Source organism: Antedon mediterranea, chromosome 8 (genome assembly GCF_964355755.1).
Source record: "Antedon mediterranea chromosome 8, ecAntMedi1.1, whole genome shotgun sequence".
Taxonomy (NCBI): domain Eukaryota; kingdom Metazoa; phylum Echinodermata; class Crinoidea; order Comatulida; family Antedonidae; genus Antedon; species Antedon mediterranea.
In genome coordinates this window covers 22,560,622-22,585,552 of record NC_092677.1, presented here as the reverse complement: position 1 = coordinate 22,585,552, position 24,931 = coordinate 22,560,622, and the positions used below count along the sequence as shown (strand labels likewise).

At 35.9% G+C, this 24,931-nt stretch overlaps 2 protein-coding genes across 3 annotated transcripts; one reads left to right on the top strand and one right to left on the bottom strand.

Moving 5' to 3' along the window:
• Positions 1-3: 3 nt before the first annotated feature.
• Positions 4-3,721, bottom strand: LOC140056014 (low-density lipoprotein receptor-related protein 5-like). Its single transcript, XM_072101214.1, has 8 exons — positions 3,653-3,721; positions 3,401-3,518; positions 3,032-3,173; positions 2,290-2,409; positions 1,843-2,085; positions 1,487-1,649; positions 528-655; positions 4-416 (listed from the first exon to the last, which is right to left on the bottom strand). Exons 1-8 carry the CDS (start codon positions 3,676-3,678, stop codon positions 4-6), a joined length of 1,353 nt encoding a protein of 450 aa, XP_071957315.1. The 5' UTR covers positions 3,679-3,721.
• An 11,074-nt stretch (positions 3,722-14,795) lies between these two features.
• Positions 14,796-23,897, top strand: LOC140056717 (zinc finger protein 862-like). 2 transcript variants are annotated; one of them, XM_072102185.1, is made up of 3 exons: positions 14,796-14,853; positions 22,356-22,501; positions 22,757-23,897. In XM_072102185.1, exons 1-3 carry the CDS (start codon positions 14,845-14,847, stop codon positions 23,703-23,705), a joined length of 1,104 nt encoding a protein of 367 aa, XP_071958286.1. In that variant the 5' UTR covers positions 14,796-14,844; the 3' UTR covers positions 23,706-23,897. The 2 variants fall into 2 exon arrangements, with proteins under 2 accessions (XP_071958286.1, XP_071958287.1); XM_072102186.1 differs by lacking the exon at positions 14,796-14,853 and adding an exon at positions 22,097-22,250.
• The last annotated feature ends 1,034 nt before the right edge of the window (positions 23,898-24,931 follow it).

Genomic DNA, 24,931 nt, shown 5'->3' with positions numbered 1-24,931 from the left:
AAATTATAAATGCACGTTTTTACCACTTGATGACGTTAGGGTAATTATTAGTTTGGAAATGTGTATGGATTTCAATATTGTAAGCAAGCATTGTAAGCTGTAAGTTTTCATCTTTAATAAACAATAAAGAAAAAAACCCTTCCCATTTGGCACCAAACTGGAATTATACAAAATCAGACCGCTCAGCTTTCCAAAGACGTCCTTCCCAACAGCGACTGGCTGATCGTTTTCGACCTTGCTCATGCGCAACACGGTTTTGTTATTCCAGTCTGTAAAATAGATATAACTATCATCGACCACAATGTCGAATGGATGAGCAGAATAATCAAGTTGCTTCATTAACGTGCGTTGAGAACCATCATATTTTACTCTCTCGATTCTGTTCATTTGCGTATCACACCAATATAGGAACTGATCTGTAGAATCAAGCAAAACACACTTGAGTTTTTATTCAAAATTAAATAGTTTACTATAGCCTACCGTCAAACATATATGCATATGTAAAATACAACAATTAAATGACTTACATTTAGCATCTAGCGCAAGACCATTAGCACAGCCCATGTGTTTCTCAACTAAAACACGTTTACTAGTACCATCCATCCAAGAACATTCAATTTTTGCATCAGTTCCACAATCTGTCCAGAATAACAAGCTATAATGTGTGAAAATAAATGTCCAATAAATCAGCTAACATCAATAAATCAATCCAATAAAAAACATTCCATTGGCATAATATGTAACGAACCTAAAACATTTGATTCATTACTTGTACAAATTTAAGCTTTTTTGAAATATTGTAAGTGAATCAGGATAGAAGATAATATAAAAACACAAAGAATGAAAAGGTGAGCGCGATGGTACAAATAATGTTATGAGGTGAGAGATGAAATTCTAAATAGAATTTAATATTTCAATAAAAGAAATTATTTGTACCAATGAATATAAAACATTCATTATTTATTTCATGTAACATCTAATTAAGGGTTCTGATATTGTTTTGAAGGAGAGATTGCATCGTGCGCATCGCTGATTCCGTTTTCAGAGAACAGAGGGTGCTGCTGTTGGATTTTTTTCGTACACGAGAAAATTTGTTTTCGTAAATGAAACAATGAAGGAAACAAGTACAATTATACCACTGTTAAATACTATCTTTCCTGTCATTTGATTGGACAAATGTGGGTCACGTGGTGTGCAAAAATATTGAACGATTTTTTAATAGAACTTTTGTTTCTCTATTTTCGCGTATAAAAAAAAAGACTTTTCCCGTACGGAAAAAAATGTTCAAGACACATGAAATCCACATGACGTAATTAACACTACAGTAGCTATGTTTTTAAAATCCAAATTAATATATAGCATTTAATATATTATGAAAAACCTAATATCATCATCATTTACCTCATGTCATTATTTGCACTCATATACAATCATTTGTACATTATTTGACTCTGGTATAACTTCAACTATTAGTATTTAGACCTACCCTCTTATTGAATCTACGGCAATGGCTCTTGGCTTCTCTATGTTTGAGCTAATTAGTATTGTCTTACTGCTACCATCTAATCCAGAAACGTTGATGGTACCGTTGACGCCATCTGACCAAAACAATAATCGGTGAATATGGTCAACTGCCAGTCCACCAGGAGCTATTAAAGTGAATAATGTAACTGTTTGATTCAATGTTTATTTTTAAATATAGTATATACAAATATAAATAATACATTTAGATACTTTCCCAATAGTTTTTGAAAAACTTGAATAACAGTTATAGGCACCTAAATCGTGACTTTGAACTTTAAAAAATGGGTTTCGTTATGTAGAAACAATTTTCATACAGACCGTATGCATTATGAATAATAATTTGAAATTCCCTGCCACCAAGTAATGATCTCTTGATAAGATGCACATCGGCGTCACTTATGTACACGTAGCGATCGACTGGATCGAAACCAATTGCAATTGGGTTATTCAATGGACCCATGTGTAGTACTGTGTGAGCGTAATTAGGATCTTGTAGGTCAATTTGGTATGCAGTTTTACGACCTGTGTCTATTAACAGTAAGAAGTTGTTTTCAACAATATCTTAAAACAAAATACATATAAATTATTAAACATTTTCGTATTTTATCTTTAACTTTTATCAATCTTACAGAGATACTAAACTTGATTGAAATATATATACTCGTATCAAATGTGGTCTCTATATACTATTAATACCAATACATCAAAATTAATGAAGACTTCTGTCACTTTCCATCTAAGGATAAACAATGTTACATTACTTACAGTTGTTACACTCTCCATTATTATCTGAAATAAAGCCAGAAGAACACACGCATGTAATGCTATCCCCCGTTCCAGGAAGGCAGATTTGCTCACAGCCACCGTTGTTAACCATGCATGGACCTAGAAATTATAAATACAGACATATTTGTTATCCTTGGATATTATTTAACAGCAATATAACTGCTTATAAAGTAACGTTACAAATAAATAACTATTAATAACTTTGAATGTTACTGTATTCTCTATTAAAATATTAGAGATATAATTATTTGTTTTCTTTAGCCTATGGGTGAATACCACAGCTCATCTGTGACGGAGGTAAAGTAAATGGACCGTTTCCATCACATATTATGTGACATATAAGATAAAATGAAATGTTACTGATATTCTATTTAAAGATTTAATTATTAATTTATTATTATTAATTTTTTTAAGAATTATCAATTTTAAACAAACTTTTTTTTATCTTAAGAATAGAAAGAACAGTTTGGTGCGGCATAGGTTAAGGTACTGAATAATATTGGTAAATATAATGAAAAGATGGGTTGCATATATTGTTGTTTTTTAAAGATATTATGTCGTTCGAAGGTTTGTGGTACACCACGTATATTAGTTCTGAAAAGAACTATTGAGTTTCTCGACGTTTCGATCAATATGCTCAGGAGTGAGAATGATATTATGCTTTTTTTAATTCAACGGCCACAATAACATGGCATGTGAGAGTATGATTGACAAAACCTACTGGTTCCATTGGGTTGCCGCGTGAAATCCAGCATAACAATTCCGTATACTCTTCCAGGAGTTGGTGTAGAATACAAGAACTCTTCAGTTTCTCGATTAAAAAAATGTAGACCATTTTCGAGTTCACTCCATATCAGAAGATCCTTCGAAATAAGTGTTATTTTTAAATACTTAAAACAAATTTGTTATACAGAATAAAAACATTACTTTATGTTTATGTTTTATTTATATTAAATTTGACTTTATTTTATATTAAAAGGTGTATTTGTCGCTAAACTTTTGACCTAAAGTTTCCATTTAATTGAAATGTTGCCTTGTTGTTGGGGATGGAATCATCCAGGAAATACAATGTTTGTTATCTTGTTATTACCTGAAAAATGTCTATGTCAGAAAAAACAGAGCCCGCTTCAACGTATACAACTTTTCTTGACTCCCCATCAAAATCAACCGATTGTATAGCACCAGACGATATATCAGCAAAGTACAATCTTAAAGCAAAAATGTTTTAAATTCGTAAACATGTGGAGGTTGTTGTTGGAATTAGTAGATGTCAAAAGATTATAGAAGTGGAAGTCGTCGTCCTAATACTTATCTATTTACCGTTAGAAATATTCTATTCTACCTTTGTGATTTGAAATCCAAAGTCATTCCACTTGCTTTACCCAGTTGGGAGTTCACAATAATTTTCCTTTCACTTCCATCAAGTCTAGCACGCTCAATATGTGAATATATTCCAAGCTCTATCCAAAATATATATCTACCAAAGGACACAGATTTTGCTTTATTAAAATTAATTTGCTCTCTTAATTTTATTGGTTTTGTTATAAAACAATTTATGCTTTAAAATGTGACACTAAATAAATAATAATACTTGTTTTGTAACAATTACCGGTGAATTGGATCAACTTCAATACTCGTTGGCTGCACTGTATGAATCACAACATGGCGATACTGCCCATCATAAAATGACATCATGACATGATTATTAGTAAAATCAGTCCAGTACAGTGTTTTAGATAGATAGTCGATAGCAATACCTAAGAAATTAATACAACATTACAATAGCACAAATAAATAGTTACACGGAACCAGAAGGTAGTATGATTTATACAGCAAATATACCTCTCACTGAACCCAAATTTGTAGAAATCAGCCTTGGTTTAGCAGCTATCTTTAAATCTAAGCTGAAGATTGATTTAACACTTTCATCCGAAAAGAACAAAATTTGTCGTGTGACGTCTGCTTCTAATGCAATTATGAGATGTTGGTTGTATAGCAATTCGTCAATAGCATCGTTTGGTGAGAGAGCATACGGAAAGTTTTTGAGTTTTCGGATAGACGTTTGATTTGAGTATAGTAAAGCTGGCGTAGGGAAGAATCCATCTAGGAAAAAACAACAGCAATTAGCTTATAGATTAAGACAAAATTAAGCGGACGAGATAAAGAGTTGTAGAACCATTTAGTAACGTGATCTTTTGTTGATAAGGCAATTCAATTGTTTTTCTAATTACATTTATTCATCTTTATCTAATAACACTTTTCTTGTTAAAAATACTGTTGCTAACTGTATTATGAAGCAACAAACTGCAAGCTATAACTTGTGTTTTATTGCTGTTGACTTTCTTTCACATACCACGCTGACATAGATTTCCACCAGGCAACAGATAAAATGAGTCTGTACACACGCATCTGTAATCATCATTTTCAGCACTAGTGCAGACATGTGAACAAGGATTGCTCAAACAAGGGGCTAAAAAGATGAAGACAAGAAATTACCAACTTAATAATGCAATCTTCAGATTACTCCTACATAAAATTAGGAAGATTTATTTGTATGCGTTTGTAATGAACCAACAATATTTTATTTACAATTGCGTTGTTAGAATGTCTTACATACATTGTTGATTTACTTGACTGTCATCTTCGAATGATATTGAAATTCCATATGGGCGCCAATCCAAATCTACGTAAAAATAGACCTGTTCTGACGGTTTATGAATACCCCATACTTTGTGATTCCAGTCAGTTATGTAAACATGTTCCTGAAAAATATTGAGAACGTTATAAGCAGATTAATAATAATTTGTAAGTCTGACTCTTTTAAAACTACTTCAAACAAAAGCAGCAAACGCTATCTTTTTAAAAATTTACCTATTAGTTAGTAATAGTAATATATTAAACTATTCCTTAACTAAGCCATGTACTTTACTCTGCATTATTACCTTATGTACTTTTAACTTAAAAAACTCAGATGTAAACCTGGGCTTTCTGAAATGAATGCGTCGATATGCTCCATTAAGGTCACATGACTCAACCTTAGAATATTCATCATCAACGTTTGTCCAATAAAGTCTAAACATCAAAGCAGCAAAGTGAGCCAACATGTTCATTTTATAAAATTAAACATATATATATATATATATATATATATATATAATACTGTAAGATGAGGGCGTATCAATTTGATCTCTGTTGCGCGTGTGTACAACTGAGGACTAGTGCTGTTGGTTCCGCCGTACCACGCCGAGAATGTTAAAGAGTCGCTATCCAATCGAGTTTGAACAATACCATGAAAGCCCCAGTGGTCTAATGGTTAGGGCAACTGCATATCAAGTAGACGGTCCGAGTTCGAGTCTCGGTTGGGGCGACTTTTTCTCATTCTCACAGATTTCCTCATCTTTATCGTTTCAAATTAATTAATTAAATTTCAGTATATCACCGGGCGGTTTAGAATTAATGTTCTTTGCCTACTGTGTTTGTATATATATCCGATAGAACAATTGCAATTTGTTTTGTTGTTAGTACAGTATAAGTTACCTGTTGTCGGCATAGTCAACAGAGAGCCCGTTAGGCGAGGTAATACCAGTGGTGATAAAATCTGTTCGGTTTGTTCCATCGAGATTTGCTTTTTCTATTTTCGGCACTTTTCCACAGTCACTCCAAAATAAAAGTCTGTAAAAGAAAGAATTTATATGGCCAGAAAGACAGATGTTCCTGATTTTTTAAATAAATACACGTTCAATAGGCCTAAGGCATTTTTAGAAAATGATTATTATTTGCTCAACTCCTTCTGTTGACATTTATTACCCGCCGTTTATTATTTCTTCCTTTTTCAAGTACTCGCTAACTTGCGCTAAACTGTCGGGTTTTAAATTGTTGTAGTAGAGAAAAGGTGACATGTACTAAATTAAATGTACAGTATATATTTATTGCTAATAATTTCTTGTCAAAGTAACATTAAATAATAAATTGCTATGAATAATATTAAAAAAAATATTATATCACCCTTTGACTGGATGAACTGCTATTCCACGTGGCTTGTCTAATCCTTCTCTCACCAAAATAACATAGCGTCGATTGTCCTTATAATTGATTAGAAAAATCCAGTTGTATGTCTGGTCAATAATGTATAGAGTTTTTGCCAGCCAGTCGACAGCAATTCCTTCAACATTTTTGGAGGTTTTATCGATTACTACACTAACACTCTTATTATTTGCAAATAATTTTGCTTTGTATACCGACGTGCGCAAGCTAGCACTGAAAAATACCGTCTGATCGGTATTGTCAGTGTCTAAAGCAACAAACTTTCCTGGTTCAACATTAAATGTTAACGTTTTTTCAACATCTGCCTTTGTGCCTGCTTCATATTTCGATAGATTTGCAGACATAGTTACAATTTTTACAGCCGGTACCGATGGGTTTCTTGTGTCCACTTCTGTCCATATCAACCAATCGTCTGCTGATGAAGAAGTTACTAAAACAAGCAAACTTGAAAACAAGAAAATTTGAGAATAAAAAAATGTTTTAAAACCTTTTCAAACTAATCACATAAAAAAGACATATTTGTACAATAATATAATTCAAATAATAATAATAATAATAATACAAATAACTCTTTGATGAGTTATTTATCCGCACGACAAACTCCACGTGCACGTCATACGTTGGAATATTGCACACAGATTATGGCATTATGACCTGTACTGAAGAATATTATACGTTGTTATAATATATGTTAGTGCTGAATTCTGTCTATTTTGTGTCATATAGTATATACAGTATAAACAGTATAATCTGTATACATATTACATACAGTGTAGAATAGGTGAAATTACGGAACCCGCCATTTTTAACATGGTTCCGTATCAAAATGAAACACTAAGATAGCAATTTCGGGAGGAAATTATCTCAGTTTTGAGAAATTTGAATACGGGAAATATTGATGCGCGCTCTTTTAAATGTAATGAACTATGACGCAAAAGATGAAAATACGACTTTTTTAAGTCAAGTGGCCATATGATGACGTCACAACATCAGATTGGCAAAATGTGCATATAAATTCGTATCTTCCAGAAAACGTTTTAATTGTGATTATCACATTTTATTCTTACGAGCTATAACAGATTAAAATTCACTGTAAAGATGAAATTAATGCCACACGTAATTACAATTTTTAGGCATGATGACGTTATAAAAATTAAAATATTTTTAACTCATGCGAAAGATAGTTGATTGACCTAGACAATATTAAAATCTCGGGGCAAATTGAATACGGATAAGCGAGATGCGCTCTATTGAATGTTATGAGCAGTAACGAAAGAGACATAAATCCTATATTTTACATTCGTGTGGCCATACGATGACGTCACAATGTTTCTTTAGCCTAATTGATGCATGATCGATATCTACAACTCATTAACTTCTAGATTTTGTAATAAAAATAATAGGTTCATGGTTTACTTTAGAAACTATGACTGTTTAAAAAAAAAGACATTATTTTGACGATTTTTTAAGATTTTTCATCAAAAATGCGCGCGAATTATCTAATTCAACGTGTTCGTATGGCGTTATTTAAAGTGAAAAGGTCTAAATTGTTTTTAAAATTAGTAGGAAAGGCTTGAAAAATATAATCCAAGGAAAAAAACCATGTTTTTCATACTCCGTGCGCACCTTACGCGTAATTTGTTTCGCACGCGCGGGAATTTTTGAAATCCTCAAAATGTCATGATCAGCGTAGAAAGTTGATTAGAAATTAATTTTGCGCATTTTTAAATTTAAAATGCGCGTGCGCGCGTAACTTCTTGTGAAACATGCCATTTTTAATCCATAGCAAGTTTGACCTTGATATGACTTAGATTTTCACCAAGTGTAAAAAAAAATAAAGCTTAGTTTTTAATCTATGATCAATCATTAAAAATCCTAAAATCGCGCTTAAGTCACGTTGCGCAACTCTGACGTCATTCAAACTAGAAGGCGCACAACTTTACGTAAATGGCCACTTGTTGTCAAGGTTATGAAATGTTATGTTTACACATTTTAGAGAAACGCGATGCACAAAAATAGCGAGAAAGAAAGAAGAACATATACAGAAAAAAAAAATATTGATCCAATACAATCACAAGGAGTTATCCGCTCTACAAGCGGATAACAAAAAATAATAATAAAAATAAAACAAAGTATTGAAACATGGAGAAAAGATCTCAGCAAGATCGAGGAAATCCGAAAAGGAAACATGAGATTAAAACACAAAGAAAAAGATAGATTGAATAGAAAATACAGCCTCGAAGAGAAAGGCAAGTTTCAGACATATTAAAGCAGAAAATCAAGGCAGGAGGAATTAAGGTTAGGAGATATGATGAAAGATGTAAACAGTTCAAACAGAACCGCCAATTTAGAACAAACCAGAAACGGTTTTTATCAAACTCTGGAGGGAAAGGGAAAAGAAGAGCTAAAACAACCTGAAGAAGAGTTAGAACAACCCTTGGGAAAACATTTGGTCGGAAGAGTGTGCTTCTTGGCTAGAAGAGGTTGAGGAAGAGTTCAATGCGATTGAAATACAAGACGATATAAAAATAATTATAGTAGGTATCAGAACAGCAGTTAATAAGATGACAAATTGGAAGGCAGCTGAAGAACCTGACCTTGTCCATGGATACTGGTTTTAAAATGCCTCTGCATTACACCTGAATGACTGTATGTCCCAAGGAAATGTGCCTGAGTGGATGGTAAAAGGAAGAACAGTATTAATTCAAAAATAACTCCTGCAAAGGGCACCCAGGCAAATAACTCGTCCTATTGCCTGTCTGCCAAAAATGTGGAAACTACTCACAGGAATGTAAATGTAAATGTGGGAATAACCTGCGACTCGCAGCCTACTGGGCTGAATTACGCATAGGTGTGGACAACACATACCACAACTCTCTACTCCCCTAAGGGTCCCTTTGTGTCAAGTGCTGCTACTAAACGGCGCCTGTTCGTCTGTCCACAACGACAGGGGCTGAATTGACCTGTACACCAGGGTAATCCCCTACTCTTCCGAAAAAGATGTACTGGTGTGTAGCCAGATGTGTACACTGGACCTCCAGTTTTAAGTCATTATCCGAGAAGACTTGTTCTACCACCAGAATAATGGTCGAAAAGTGACTTTAACCTGGGCCGATTGTATGGCTATGGTTTTTGTGGCGGCGCCCCTGCCTTAACCGCTCGGCCACTCTCTGGCTTATGTACAGCACCCGCCGCTATTTCCAGAACGCAACCGGGCCCAACGTTGCTTAACTTCGGTGATCTGATGAGAACCGGTGTTTCAACGCAGTATGGCCTATATGGCCGAATCTTAGGAAAAAAGCTGTACCATCTTGATTAGGAACAACATTCTAGCTGATGAACAAAAAGATTGCAGAAAAAGAGGACGAGGCACAAAGGGCCATTTACTGGTAGACAAGGTAAGCCTAAAGAATTGCCGAAGAAGATTGACTAAATTGTCAATGGCGTGGATAGACTATAAAAAGCTTATGGCATGGTACCACATTCGTGGATTTTCAAATGCTTAGAGATGGTTGTGGGGCGTAGAACATGATAACCGTGATAAGGAATAGCATGTCGAATTGGAAAACGGTACATACAGACATAAAGCGGATTAGATATCGGGGAAGTGGACATCAAAAGAGGAATTTTCCAAGGAGACTTATCACCGTTAATGTTTGTCTTAATCATGCTGCCACTGACCCTTGTATTACGGAAGGTGAGAGCGGGTTATAAATTTGAAAAGGGCGTGAAGCATAATAATTAACCATCTTTTGTTCATGGATGACTCTGAAGTTGTATGGATTTAATAAAAATATACTAGACTAGATTTTTCAGGTTGTATTTCACAAGATATTGGAAGTGTGCGGTTCTAGAAATGGAAAAGGTAGACAGATTGTCTGTAGTGGATTGCATTTGTTTGACGATCAACATATCGGAGAGGTTGGAGAAGACGGCTACAAATACCATGAGTATATTACAGCTAGATAAGATTCTTAATGCCAAGATGAAGACAAGATCTATGTAAATCTAAACTAAATGAGGGAAACATGATAAGTGGCCTCACGCAATAATTGATTGGTCGGTGGAAGAACTTGGCAACATCGACAGACGAACTAGAAAAATCATAGCAATGATTGGAAGTATGCATACCAGAAGTAATGTCATGGGACTATATGTACCGAAGAAGGAAGGTGAAAAAGGGCTGATCAGCATTGAGGACTGTGTAAGGAAAGAGAGTAAGTCACTGCGTGGCTACCTAACAAATACTACAGAGTGGATGCTGCAATTTGCTCTAAAGGAGAAGGTGTTAGATGAAAAAAAAAATCTTATAGATTATCAGAGGAGGCGGCTAGAGGAGAAAACCAAGGGCTGGAAAGAGAAAGCCCTACACGGAGAGTTTGTGCGACAAACAGCAGATGTATCAGGAGACGATTCTTGTAGATACTGTAGCTTAGGAATGGTTTTGTGAAGAAGGTTTAATACTAGTTGCTCAAGAACAAGCTGTAAGAACGAATGCGATAAAATACAGTATAGATAAGACTTCTAAAAAACACCGTTATGTAGATTGTGTGAAGACTATACTGAAACTGTAAGACATATCAGTAGATGCAAGGTGCTCGCCCAGAGAGGGTATAGAAAGCGTCATGACAAGGTAACATTGCGAGTACATCGGGAATCGACTGTACTGGAAAATGGTATGACCATCAGCCATTATTAGTCACAGAAAAAAACCCATTCGAATTATTTGGGATATGACAGTCTACACAGACAAGAAATTAAACACAATCGACCTGATATTACTATTGTGAAGAAATGTAGGCCCACATATGAGTGGACATTGGTTGACATAGCTGACAGCGAACCAAAACATAATAGCCTAAACAGAGAGAAAGAAAAGGTAGACAAATTACCAAGATCTGGCTTTTGAAATCAATAAAATCCACAGAGCAAAAGTTATTGTGGTTCCAATCATAATTTGCGCTGTTGGAACAATTTCCAAAAATGCAAAAACATGCATGAAAATTTAAATGTACCGGCTCTGTAGGGACCGCTCACATGTCGGCCATCCTGGGAACAGCACACATATTAAGAAAGTGTTATTGGGAAGCAGTTGAGACATGACCAACAACCCAGAAGAACACTGGAGATAACCGACAAATAAGAATAATAATAATAATAAATAACATTTATAAAGCGCAAGAGACAAAGGTTTCAAAGCGCTGTGTTTTCCAAGATCTGTGCGTAATATTAATAAGGAAATCTTATTTATATTGCGCCGGTTTCCATCACAAATTAGATGCTCATGGCGCATTGACACAACAATACAATGAATGAAATCATGAAGTACAGTCAAACTCCGACATGATGATTAAGGTCTTAAAGGGTTAAAAGCTTTGATTTAAAGAGTTATAAATAATTATTACTTACAGAATGCATTGTATTGGTTCCATCACGCTCTTTTGTATTGAAACGTAGCCCTACATTAAATATTGACTATGAAACAAGAATTTATATAGTAAAAGGAAGTTCCTGTCTTTGTTTGTTACATGATACGATGTAGTCTTTGAACATGCTATTGAATCTCTTTTTCCTGAACTAGCACTTATGAAATTGCCTATTCACGTCACATGATCGAAAAAGAGCGTGACATTGTAATCATTGACATGTCATTGCTGGCTATAACTTTATACAGGCCTACTTTAGCACTCCAAATAGACACTTTTTCTGTATGATGTATACGGAGAATCTAATTATGTGTATAAACAAGTTTATAAATAACGTTTATCCGCATTGAGTGTGATGTCCTACATTAAAATTGACGGTTATAACTTTTTAAATATTTCTATTCTCATAAACTCTAAGAAAGAGAAAATTCATCTGTATTTTATTTACAGGTTTTTATCGTAAAAAACATATTTATATTTAAATATTTGTAATTTTACATATATAATGTGTGTGTACTTTAACAGGTTGTTTGTAGTATAACATTCGTTTTTGAAAATTAAACTACAATCTCCATAATATATGTTAACTTTACATGTACGGTATTTATAAATCTGTCCAACCTTACAAAATGTTTTCTGAGTATTTGTATTTTAATGATTTCTGTAATATACAACAGTAGTCTTGTTAAATTAACACATCATTTACATAATTTTTGTTAATTTACATGTCGGGTATTTTAATAAATGTCATTTTTTTTTGTGATTAATTTTGCTTGTGTTTTATTTTAAAGTGCGGGCAAAAAATTTCTATTGATCATACATTCCAATAATTATCGATCTATAGTTTCCCCTATGTTTTAGAATGTTTGTGATTTTATTTGTGTTACACGAGCTTGTTGAAAATAAGCACTTTCTTATCAGTGGGGGATAGTTCAAATTACACAGTAAAATCTCTATTCTTTTGTACACAAATTTTGTAAATAGAGAGGCATTTCAAAAAGCTATGAAAAATTAACGGTGTGGTAAAAAATGATGATGAATCAGATGACTAAATATAGGTAATATAACTTCAATTTTACATTTCCGGTATTTTTATTCAACTTTAGATTTTTATTTTCATACTATAGCAACAATTATCCACCGTATATCCACCATCTTTTTTCACCTTCTAGGGAGTCACAAGACATGTTATTACATTAGGTTAAACTACCTAACTACTGAAAAAAAGTCTTCCTGGTTTTTATGGCAGAATTTTGCCAAATTGTGCATTTGACCATATCAAGGGAAAATCCTATTTTTTCGTTTTGATTTCTGTTACAAATATTTGATTTATGTACAATTAACCAGATATTATATTTAAAATGCATGCCTGTACCTGAGCTTTAACATAATGGTAACGGTAAATGTTATTTACCAGTAACTGTAAATGACGAAATTGTACCGATTTTACAGGTTTACAGAATCTAGGCCTATGTCATTTCTGGTAAAATCTGTAAATTTACAATCGTAATGTTGTTACAGTGGTATTTTATTTACATACTATAATTTGACGACTTGTAGAATTTTTTTTTTTTAACTTCATATTTGTTTTTTTTTTGTTAAAAAAAAAAATTAAATTAAACAAGCAATGTCTCACCAAGAGTTCATCTTTTTAATGCTGCTGAATTTGTTTTTAAACGAGGTTAGATGTATTTATTATGTTCGACAGGGCACAAACAAGATGTCACAGATCTGTCAAACTTCTTCTAATTCCTGGCTCTTTATATAAACCTTGGGTTTGTTTACCAGTTACTAGTCTATTAACAAGTGCGACAAAGAGTATTTTAGCTATAGTTTAACCAGCCTATTGCTGCTAGGCCTAAGCACAAGCATACACATATACATTTGCAAACCTTCCAACAAAAAACATCTTCTGTTATTAGAAATTCTTTAAAAAAAAAAAAAAAAAAAAATTTAAAAAGCTCAAAATTACGTTTTGATCAATTAGCATGAATTAGGTCATTTGCGTGTTTAAAAAATTACTGCGCAAAAACACGTTTTTGCGCGTGCGTACATAGAAAGCGTAAAAAATAACAATTTTTTGTACAAATTCCATTCTATAGTACATTCACCAAATTCGAGTCCATTTCGACTTAAAATAGTGCTATACGAGTTTGTAGATAATGTATATTACACAATAGACGTACAAAATGGTATGACGTCATCATTTGGCTTCATGAATTTTTAAAATAGGGTTTTGTTCTCTTTTGTCATAGACCACCATATGTCACCGTATGGCATATTGTATTCATTCTAATAATAGGAGGAGCTTGTACCACAAACAAGTTCCGAAACCACCATTACACAATACAGTTTCTTTTTATTTTTGTATTGTTTCTGTTTATTGAAATTTATTCTGTTTTTGTTAAAGTAACTTAATAAGTAGCTTTATTTTACAATCGCTACTATCCTTATGTGAAGACCTAATGAAAAATAGGAAGAACAGCACAAGGACAAAATTATGTACTTTCAATACACTAACTTTATTGTGTACCCCGCTTGATGCGCATACTGCGCATATGCTCCTTGCTAGGTTATCCCAAAGAACTTATAAGTTCTTTGGTTATCCTACGAACGATCCATATACTTGTTGTCTATTTTTGTTTCATTAAACCCATTCATTGTTATTATACTCATCTCAACGTGTGTTATTAATTTGTCACGAACCTACGGTACGACGATACACGACACTGGCGACGGGGATGCAGGCACATTTACATAGAGAAACGGAAGTATAATAATAATAATATTATTATAGAACTAGGCCTAGCCTAGAGGCCTAGCCTAGGCCTCTAGGCTAGCAGTTCTAGCTAGGCCTAGGCTTTCCAACAATGGCAACCGTAACCAAGGAACCGCACAGGCTAATTAACGATTCCGAGCGCCCTGAACGTACAGAGCGAAGCGCGGTACAATGGCAGCGGCTAATAGTAATACCAGAATTCTATTCGAGGAATTTAACATCCAGATGGAGACATATGCGTATGTGTGGACAGGCTGGAACAATATTTTGTGGCATTAGATATCAATGACGGAGGTAAGAAAAGAGCGATATTATTGAGTAGTTTAGGAGAAGCTGGATACAGGGGTGGCGCCAGGATCTTCCCGACGCGGGGGATACATTCCCCGACGAGGGGGCTATATGCGAGCGAAGCGAGCATCACTAGGCAGGGGGGGGGGGGGGGGCCACCAAGGGCCCCCGGTGGGGGTCCAGGGGACGAAGCCCCCGGCACGTACGTCTCGCTAGTGCGATGTTTGGAAATTGAGATTTCGAAAAATAGAGGGCGTAATCAGCGGCTCCCGTAGCAACGTACTTGTAGCTCGTACGCGCACGTTCGACACGAGCCACGGGGAGTTTAAAACTTCGGTAAACTTCGGTAAATGTTAAAATTTACTACGATAACTTAATAAAAGTAAGAATTTTTTTATTGAATTTTATAAATAATAAAACAATCTACTAGGAAATAAAGTTTCAAAACGTTTCGTTTATCGAAAGGTTAAATAGGTCCGATATTAGTCAGACCTCCAATTCTCTAGGCACATTGCTTTAAAACAGTTCCAAATATTTGTTAGATACATAAATTATCGATTTATTAAATAATAAAAGTTTTTATGAAAAATTCACATTTTCTATTTTGTTGATAAATATTCATTTTAAATGTTTGTCTTTGTTTAAAAACCGGCTTAATTTTAGTTTTTTTTTTATGTAGGTGATAACAAGACCAATTATGGAGGACCACTTAGCCAATCTTCAATTATTATGTAGGTTATGTGGTGAATTAGACCTTACAAATCAAATAATGGGAAAATTGAATACAGAAAATCAAAAATTAAAGAAAATCAAAACAAGATAACCGGCCTGGATGTTTCCCTCGATGTTGAAGGGTACACCCTCCATATATGTGTAGATTCTGCTACAAAAAAATCGACAACAATACACCATTGGGAAGAGTGGCGAAGTGGGTCAGTGGTGGCGCCAGCGGGGGGGGGGGGGGGGCTACGGGGGCTCTAGCCCCCTCGTCGGGGAGTCTAGCCCCCCCGTCGGGGAACACGGGTACTTTTTGTCGGGGAATATAATATACAGTAAAAAACGTTCGCGTTCACTTCATATAGCTTCAGCGCCTAGAAAACCACGACGTTCCATTGACCGTGAGAGTACGTCAGAGGGCTATTATGCACTTTCATGCATTCATTTATTGCCAGCGATCTAACTTACTACTAAACATTAGCTAGGTACGCACTTGTCTGGCGGTATCCCTTTGTACGAATCGTTCAACGTTGGGTCGAGACGCGTGATATCAAGTTCCATCCAGATGAGTAATGTAGTTATTTTCCAGGCGAAGTTTACCGACGGTTACCGAAGGGAACACGGGTACTTTTTGTCGGGGAATATAATATACAGTAAAAAGCGTTCGCGTTCACTTCATATAGCTTCAGCGCCTAGAAAACCACGACGTTCCATTGACCGTGAGAGTACGTCAGAGTGATATTATGCACTTTATATGCATTCATTATTGCCAGCGATCTAACTTACTACTAAACAATAGCTAGGTTCGCACTTGTCTGGCGGTATCCCTTTGTACGAATCGTTCAACGTTGGGTCGAGACGCGTGATATCATGTTCCATCCAGGGACCAAAATGTGTACTGTAGTTATTTTCCAGCAGCGTTGCCAGCAATAAAATTTAAATTATGCCGTATCCTGTCTCAAATAATGCCAGATTGGGAAAAATAATGCCAGATCCCCAAAATGTGGCCCTAAACAGCGCCACCAACGGTTTTATGTCTAATAAACGTTTGTAAAACCCCAACTGACACAAAATAGGGCCTAAAATTGTATCCCCATGTCGTACAAAATTTATATTTTTAGTTTTGTGAGTAATAAATAATAATTCTAAATATCTGGGGTGCGAAAATGGTAATTGCAAATGACACCAACACCAACCCCCACCCCCCTACCCCACCCAAAAAAAAAAAAAACCTGTTACATAGGGTTCTAGGACACCTACCCCCTAAACAGTTACCCCCCGGATGTTTACCACCCGGACAACTACCCCCTTAGGACAACTACCCCCCGGACAACTACCCCCTTAGGACAACTACCCCCTTAGGATAACAACCCCCCGGACAACCACCCCCTTAGGACAACCACCCCCCGGGTAACTACCCCCCGGTCAACTACCCCCCCCCCCCCATCCAAAAGTAGACAAATATATAGGACCGGTTTCTGTAAAAATGAAATCATCTGTTTTTAACGGGTGTTTCGAAACTAGACCCCCGAGACCAGAGACCTGACACGAGACCCAATACGAAAAGGGAGACCTATATTTGGGTCTCCCTTTTCGTATAGTGTGGTCTCTCTTTTCGTATAGTGGGGTCTCCCTTTTCTTATAGTGGGTCTCCCTTTTCTTATAGTGGGTCTCCCTTTTCGTATATTTGGGTCTCCCATTTTGTATATTTGGGTCTCCCTTTCGTATAATTGGGTCTCCCTTTTCGTATATTTAGGTCTCCCTTTTCGTATATTAGGGTCTCCCTTTTCGTATAGTGGGGTCTCCCTTTTCGTATAGTGGGGTCTCCCTTTTCGTATAGTGGGGTCTCCCTTTTCGTATAATGGGGTCTCCCTTTTCGTACGTGGGTCTCCCTTTTCGTATATTTAGGTCTCCCTTTTCGTATTGGGTCTCGGGTCTCTGGTCTCTGGTCTCGGGTCTCTAGTTTCAAAACACCCGTTTTTAACCGATTATTCTGTTTAACAGCACGCTAGACCCTAGATGTGCTAGATTTAAAGTACCGTATTTATTGAAAAAACGGCATGGGCTGTTTATTGTTTAGGTGGTTTTTAGGTGGACATTTATTGGAAGAAAGTTGTTTATTCAATGGGAGGGGGTATAATCTAATGGAAATAGACGCCGATTATTCCATATGATGTTTCATGGGAGTGACATGGTCACCGTTTATTTCAGGGGAATTTATTTAAAGATCGACGTTTATTCGGTGAGTGAACATTGAGGTCAAATATCAAAAGTCATATTATTCTTCAAGTGTACAAAAATACATATATGACAAATTTGAGACAAAAATTAATTCTTTTAAGACCAGTGGTTATCGAAGCATTGTCCTGACGCAAAAATTATTAGTACTATATAATACGTTCGACTATCCTATGATCATGTGTGACAATCTTCAGTTTATACCAGGCTATATTTATGTTCAATCTTTTACTTTTGTTTACAATAATGAATAGTAATTCGTCAAAGTAACGAATTAAAATATAGTTATTAATTCCTATTATACACTGTTGCAGAGTCAGGTTGTTGAATGGTCTGGGTGGTTAGGGTGTTCTAAAGGGATAGTTTTCTGGGTGGTAATTGTCCGGGGGGTAATTGTCCGGGGGTAATTGTTCCTAGGGGGTAATTGTCCGGGGGGTAGTTGTCCTAAGGGGGTTGTTGTCCTAAGGGGGTTGTTGTCCTAAGGGGGTAGTTGTCCGGGGTGTATTTGTCCGGGGGGTAGTTGTCCTAAAGGGGTAGTTGTCCTAAGGGGGTAGTGGTCCAGGTGGTGGTTGTCCGGGGGGTAGTTGTCCGGGGGATAAATGTCCAGGGGGTGAATATCCGGATACGGTTACGCAGCCATGGAAATTTATAATTTTTGAACTGAAATATGAGAGCTGCTCGATGGCCGGGATCTTTGCACTTAATTTCAAATATGAAAAGATCTTAGCCCACCATAATTAGAAAATAGCAATTATAATTTAAAATAGGAAATAAAAAAAATTATTTTGAGTGTCTCCAGGACCTCAGCCCCACCATGGTTGATAAGAAAATTTGGACAAATACCTACTCGATGGCCGGAAATGGCACTTAATTTAAAATATGAAAAAAAAATATATTTATTAGTGTCTCCATGATCTTAGCCAACCATAGTTCGAAAATGGAAATTATAATTTAAAATAGGAAATCAAAATATATATTAATTGTGTCTCCAGGACCTCGACCCCACCATGGTTGGGGCTGAGGTAAGAAAATATGAAAAAAAATAGAGCTGCTCAATGGTCGGAAATGGCACTTAATTTCAAATATAAAATAAAAATATATTTATTAGTACCTCCAGGATCTTAGCCCATGATAGTTTTGAAAGTGCCAATTATAATTTAAAATAGGAAATAAACAAATATATTAAGTGTTTCCAGGACCTCAGCCCCACCATGGTTGGGGCTGAGGTAAAACAAATTGGAAAAATAGAGCTGCTAGATGGCCGGAAATGGCACTTAATTTAAAATATGAAATCAAAATATATTTATTAGTGTCTCCATGATCTTAGCCCACCATAGTTTGAAAATGGCAATTATAATTTAAAATAGGAAATCAAAATATATATTAATTGTGTCTCCAGGACCTCAACCCCACCATGGTTGGGACTGAGTTAAGAAAATATGAAAAAAATAGAGCTGCTCACTCAATGGCCGGAAATGGCACTTAATTTCAAATGTGAAATAAAAATATATTTATTAGTACCTCCAGGATCTTAGCCCACGATAGTTTTGAAAGTGCCAATTATAATTTAAAATAGGAAATAAAAATATATATTAAGTGTTTCCAGGACCTCAGACCCACCATGGTTGGGGCTGAGGTAAAACAAATTGAAAAAATAGAGCTGCTAGATGGCCGGAAATTGCACTTAATTTTATAAAAATGTATAAGAGTCCCTAGGACCTCGCCCCATCATGGTCACTGAGAGGTGAAGAACATTTGGAAATATAGGGTTGCTACGACGATGCAAATGGAACATAATTTGAAATATGGAAAATAAATTCTCTAGAAGAAATTCTTTTTAAAATTAGAGCTTCTAGTTACCGGAAATTGCCATTTTAAGGGTTGGGGTAGGGGTGTGGCCACTTATGATTATGAACTGAAAAAACAAAACCCCTTTCATAATGTTTTCGTTCAATCGTCTCTATATCTGGGGATCCAATAACCTGCATGGTCTCTGAAATAGAGCAACATAATTGGCCAATAGCTAGCCTCTTCGGATTTGTTGTGCTGCCTATATCGCACACACGGTAGTTTTCGAGCAGCCTTCCTATCCGAAGAGTCGATGAAGTCCGAAACGAAAGGATGGAAGAACTATTGTACGGAAAACCCGAACAGATCTGTTTTTACGATATGATATTGTGTAAGGTGATATGTATTAACAAAATATTTTATTTTTGTTCTGTGGTAATATTATTTTTTTGGTTGTTCAAAAAACACAAAATTATGCCAGATTATGCTAAAAACGGCTAAATAATGCCGCGGCATTATGCCAGATGCCGTGGGCCTCCAAATAATGCCAAAAAGCATAATAATGCCAGAAATGGCAACTATGTTTTCCAGGCGAAGTTTACCGACGGTTACGTCGTGTACTGCGTCGACGTACGCTACACTACAGCAAAAACGAATTACGTTAATTGTTCGTATGTTCACCAATTTTTTTAATTTACAAGTAAGTAAGTACCGTGGGGCACCTAAAATAAATTTTTCATCCATTACTAAACAAAAAAACATGCCATTTTCGCTTAGCCAACATCTTATTATAGCTAAGTTATTACATTTTCAATGTCCTGTATGTCATGAATTTCTCACCACTCGGAAGTCCAGATGGTACGCACGCATACACTTGGGAGGAATAAACTTATTTCCCCGACTGAAAAAGGTCTACGCTTGCGTTTTTTAAGCCTCTAGGCCTGATGTTACCGAAGTATAAAATGCAATTTTTTGAAGACCTGCAGCTCTAGTTTTAAACAGTTTCTTAGCTCAGCCCCAACAATAAAGCTGGTCATATTTCGAAGTATAAAAAGTGCATTTTCCGGGACCTAACATCTCTATTTTTCAAACATTTCTTAGCTCAGTCACAACCTCTTGATAGGGACTTGATATATTTTGTTTCATGTTTTGAAGTATAATAAGTCCAATTTCAGGGACCTCCAACTCTATTTTTCAAAATTTTCTTTGAACTTTTATTTTTTAAATTGAAAAATATGGATTGAAACAGTCATCGCGCATCGTTTTTTTGCACGCAGTATTTTATTTATGCATTATAACAAATGGAAAAAATGGCTACCCTCAATCTGATTAAAATGACCTCAAATGACGCTAGAACGCGTTGCTTACGGGGGCTTCGCCCCCTGGAACCCCACCGGGGGCCCTTGGCGGCCCCCTGTCCCCCAGCCTAGTGATGCTCGCTTCGCTCGCATAGCCCCCTCGTCGGGGAATGTAGCCCCCGCGTCGGGAAGATCCTGGCGCCACCCCTGAAGTGGGTACCACACAAACGAACATCGTGTGAAGCGTGTGGTTTGTTTGAGGAACAAAAAAAGGGAGGAAGACCCCCCAAAAAGAAGCGTGGCCTCGGTTCTTCCATTTACATACAGACATTGCGCCATAAACAAAACATCACAAAACATTTCAGTAACTTACATCCACCCATTCTCACCCCAGTACCATCATCATTTGTGCCAAGTAATTCTATGAATTCTTTTAAATGTAATATTTGTAAACTTCTTTGTCAGTGTCCTGTTGTCCCTCCATGTCAACACATTACATGTAAGACCTGTGTTCAGCCTCTTTATGAGGATACTGACACAGTTCAGTGTTGTGTTTGTAACATTCCTGTCCATTTTTCATCTATTACTGCTGTACAACTAATATTTGCTCAATGTTATCTGTCTTTAAATGTGACTTGTAAATGTTGTCGAACTGTAGTTGAATGTAAAGATGCGTCTACCCATGTTTGTGTTTCTGACCATGATTACAATTGGCTTCACCTACATGTTCTACTTCACCACATATCATGCCAACACCAACAGACTTACACAACAATAACTTAATCCAAGACATTTTGCACCATCCACCAAACCAACCAGTTACACAACTCATATTATAAAAGCCAAGATAGAAAGCTCAAAGAAACGCACGGCAGACTTCACATTTAAAGGAAAGGTAATTTATTACAGTAAACAGTAGCTTAAAATGTGTCAACATTAAAGAATTGCCTATTAGAGTTATTAGAATCAAGTAAGTCTATATAAAAAATTACATAATTAAAATAAAACATAATGAACAATATTAGTGTATGAACAAAGTGTTAAAAGAAACTATAAAAAGATCAATCAAAACAATTATTATATTTTATTTAAGACACTACAAACTATTATAATACCGAAGGCCAGAGTTGATTCATCACTTGCTGGTCAGAGGACAGTACGAAATCGTACAAAATTAGTTGAGGTAGTACGAGATGTGGTCAGTGGTGGTGAGTCAATGTTTCAAATGACGGATGAAGTCAGAAGACTGCCAGAAGAGCTAAAGCAACTTCTCCGCAAGCCTATAAAACTACCAACAGGCGACTTGCTTTCATTGAAGACGAACCTCGGTCTTACATGGACCCGAAATCGTGAATTAAAGCGGTCAGTACGAGCAACACATCAAACTCACAGGCCTAGATCATTCACATCTTGATTTAGAGTGTGTATTATTGTTATTGTAGTAGTAGTTATTTATTATTTTTTCAGGTCATTGATGAACATTTAATGAGGATACACTATTTGTATCGTAATTCACCAAAAAGACTAAGGGAGTTGAGGGAAATAGGAAGGAGGATTGAGAAGACGGTAGTAAAGCCACCAAAGGCATCTGGAACACGGTGGATTGCTCACAGGTAGGACATTGAATTACAAATTGTATTCCAATTGTACCCAAATAAACACAGTTACATGATCATTAACCAGTCGCTGTTTGTTTTTTAATGTGGGTAGTCTAGTATCTTGATGTAATTCAGTCAGGCTCACCACTTTCTCTATTCCATCAGTATTGTATTTGTCTTGATAACAAAAATACAAACTACAACAACATACTGTAATATATTGATTCATTTGAAAACCAAAACAACGTACTGTACTTTAACTTTATTTAGGCTTGCAGCAACAGAGGCCATGATGCGCAACATACATGCTATAACTGTGCATTTAGAAGATCAGGCTTCAGGACAGAGACGTGATATCAGAGGTGATGACCAGAACCGAATAAAGGGTTATTTAAAGACTTTAAAGTCTGAAAAGTTTAAAGTGTACATTCATCTCTATGCCGTAATTTTACGAATCCTTGCTAGATTATCTCTATCCCTTCAGAAGACCGGGAGAACTGTTGGTGAGGTAAAGGTGGAGGTTATGTCATGCATGGCAGAGATGAATGCATTGTGCAACAAAACTGACATCCAATTAAGACTGCTAGGAGGTCAGACCCCTTCCGATGATGAAGATGATGAGCAGCTGGCTCTTGCTCAAGTTCCAAGTTTGCATGACATGAAAGGTACATACACCACCATCAAACAATGTTTGAGTGAACGGTTTGATAACCTTGTTTCTTCAAAGGAGCTTGGTGCAATGTTAGTATTTGAACCTACTAATTGGCAAGAAGAAGATATTGATGCCCTTCATTTGTATGGAGCAGATGAAGTGAATTTGTTAGTGGAAAATTACAGACATTCCTTAATCATGAATGGCTGCAATATTGACAACGTCCTTGTTCAATTCAACAATTTGAAACTAGATGCCACCCTCAACAAATACATTACAACATTCACATCATTTTGGCAAATGATCATAAGAAAAAAGAGGGATCGATATAATGACCTACTACATCTTGTAGTAATAATCATGGCTATCCCAATTTCAACATCCAATGTAGAAAGAACTTTTTCAGCTATTAAACGCATCCTAGGAGATTGGCGACTCGTGTTGAAGGCAACTACAGTAGAGGCTCTTTTGCGTATTACTAGTGAGGGTGTAGATCCAATGAAGTTTGATGCAGCACCAGTAGTTGAGAGATGGAGGGACCAAGGGCCAAAGTTGATGATGTTATAGATGATGTTGAGATAGACGACATCATTTCTGAATCTCAGTCTGACATTGTAGCCTATGATGAAGTGGACAGTGGCAGAGAATCCCATGATGAGTAAATAATAGTAATATTAATTGTAGTTGTAACATGATTAAAAAAACATAGTTATAACAAACAGATTTTAAAGACTACTTAGCTATTTGTTTTGTACACAAGTTGGTTTAACATTAAGCATTAAATCATAATTTAGTATGTATGCTTTATTTCTTTCCCTTTTATTTTTCTTAAATAATAATTTTTATTCTAAAGTCAGTCATATTGAAAAGGTTTTGATAAGTGATTTAGTAGATAATAAGTGTTAAAACATGATTCAACACTTAGTGTCATTGTTTTGTAATTAAACAGAGTTGAATAAAAAGCTTTATGAATGAATCAGTAGTATTTTTTATTTATTTATTGTTGTAATGGCGCAAAATCATGAATCATGCCAATTATGCATCGATCGATGGAAGAAAAATAAATTGCTGTAGTAAAGCCATGGCCCACAGCAACTATTTGCTGATGGAGCATTTTGAGGAAATTCTACCCCTGTATCACCAGCAGTTCAACCTTTCCACAATCAAATGGATTAGCGAAAAGCGCTGTCAAACGTGCAAAAATACTTCTTCAGAAAACCAAACGCGAAAGCTCCGATTTATACAAAAACTTATTAAATATTCGCAACATACCAACCACCCCCAGTTTAGGATCACCAGCTCAACGTCTCATGTCGCGAAGACTTCAAACTCCAATACCAACTTCAACCGCAACACACAAGTTATTACTAATGTTACAAACTCTCTAAACCACCGTCATACCATAACAAAGAAGTCTTATGATAAGCACGCAAAATCTCTTTGACCTCTCAACCCAAATGAAACAGTACGCATCCAAACGAAAGCTGGCCACAACAAGATTGGTACTATAGTTCGTAACACAAACCACCCACGATCTTATAGTAGGGCGGCCAATGTGAGCTTTTTCATCATGGGGGGCATTTTCTGTTAATAGCAGGCAACCATGTGGAATATATCCCTTATGGGATGACAAAAAAGATAGGGGTGGATGTCGCTCTCAAATTTCAGGTCAAAGGTCATTTTCAAGGTTATAAGGTCAAATATGGTGAAATAGAGGTTTAAGCTGTTTTCAACAACATATAAGCTAATTAAAAGAAATGTAACCATTATTGGATCATTATTGACATATTGCT

Coding starts and splice junctions, on each gene's coding strand:
- LOC140056014 (XM_072101214.1), bottom strand. CDS start 3,678: ATGACTTTGGATTTCAAATCACAAAG. Junction 2,410..3,031: donor GCGGCAACCCAATGGAACCA/GTAGGTTTTGTC, acceptor TATAATTTCTAG/GTCCATGCATGGTTAACAAC. Junction 417..527: donor TCTTGCGCTAGATGCTAAAT/GTAAGTCATTTA, acceptor TTGATTCTACAG/ATCAGTTCCTATATTGGTGT.
- LOC140056717 (XM_072102185.1), top strand. Junction 22,502..22,756: donor ACACGGTGGATTGCTCACAG/GTAGGACATTGA, acceptor AACTTTATTTAG/GCTTGCAGCAACAGAGGCCA.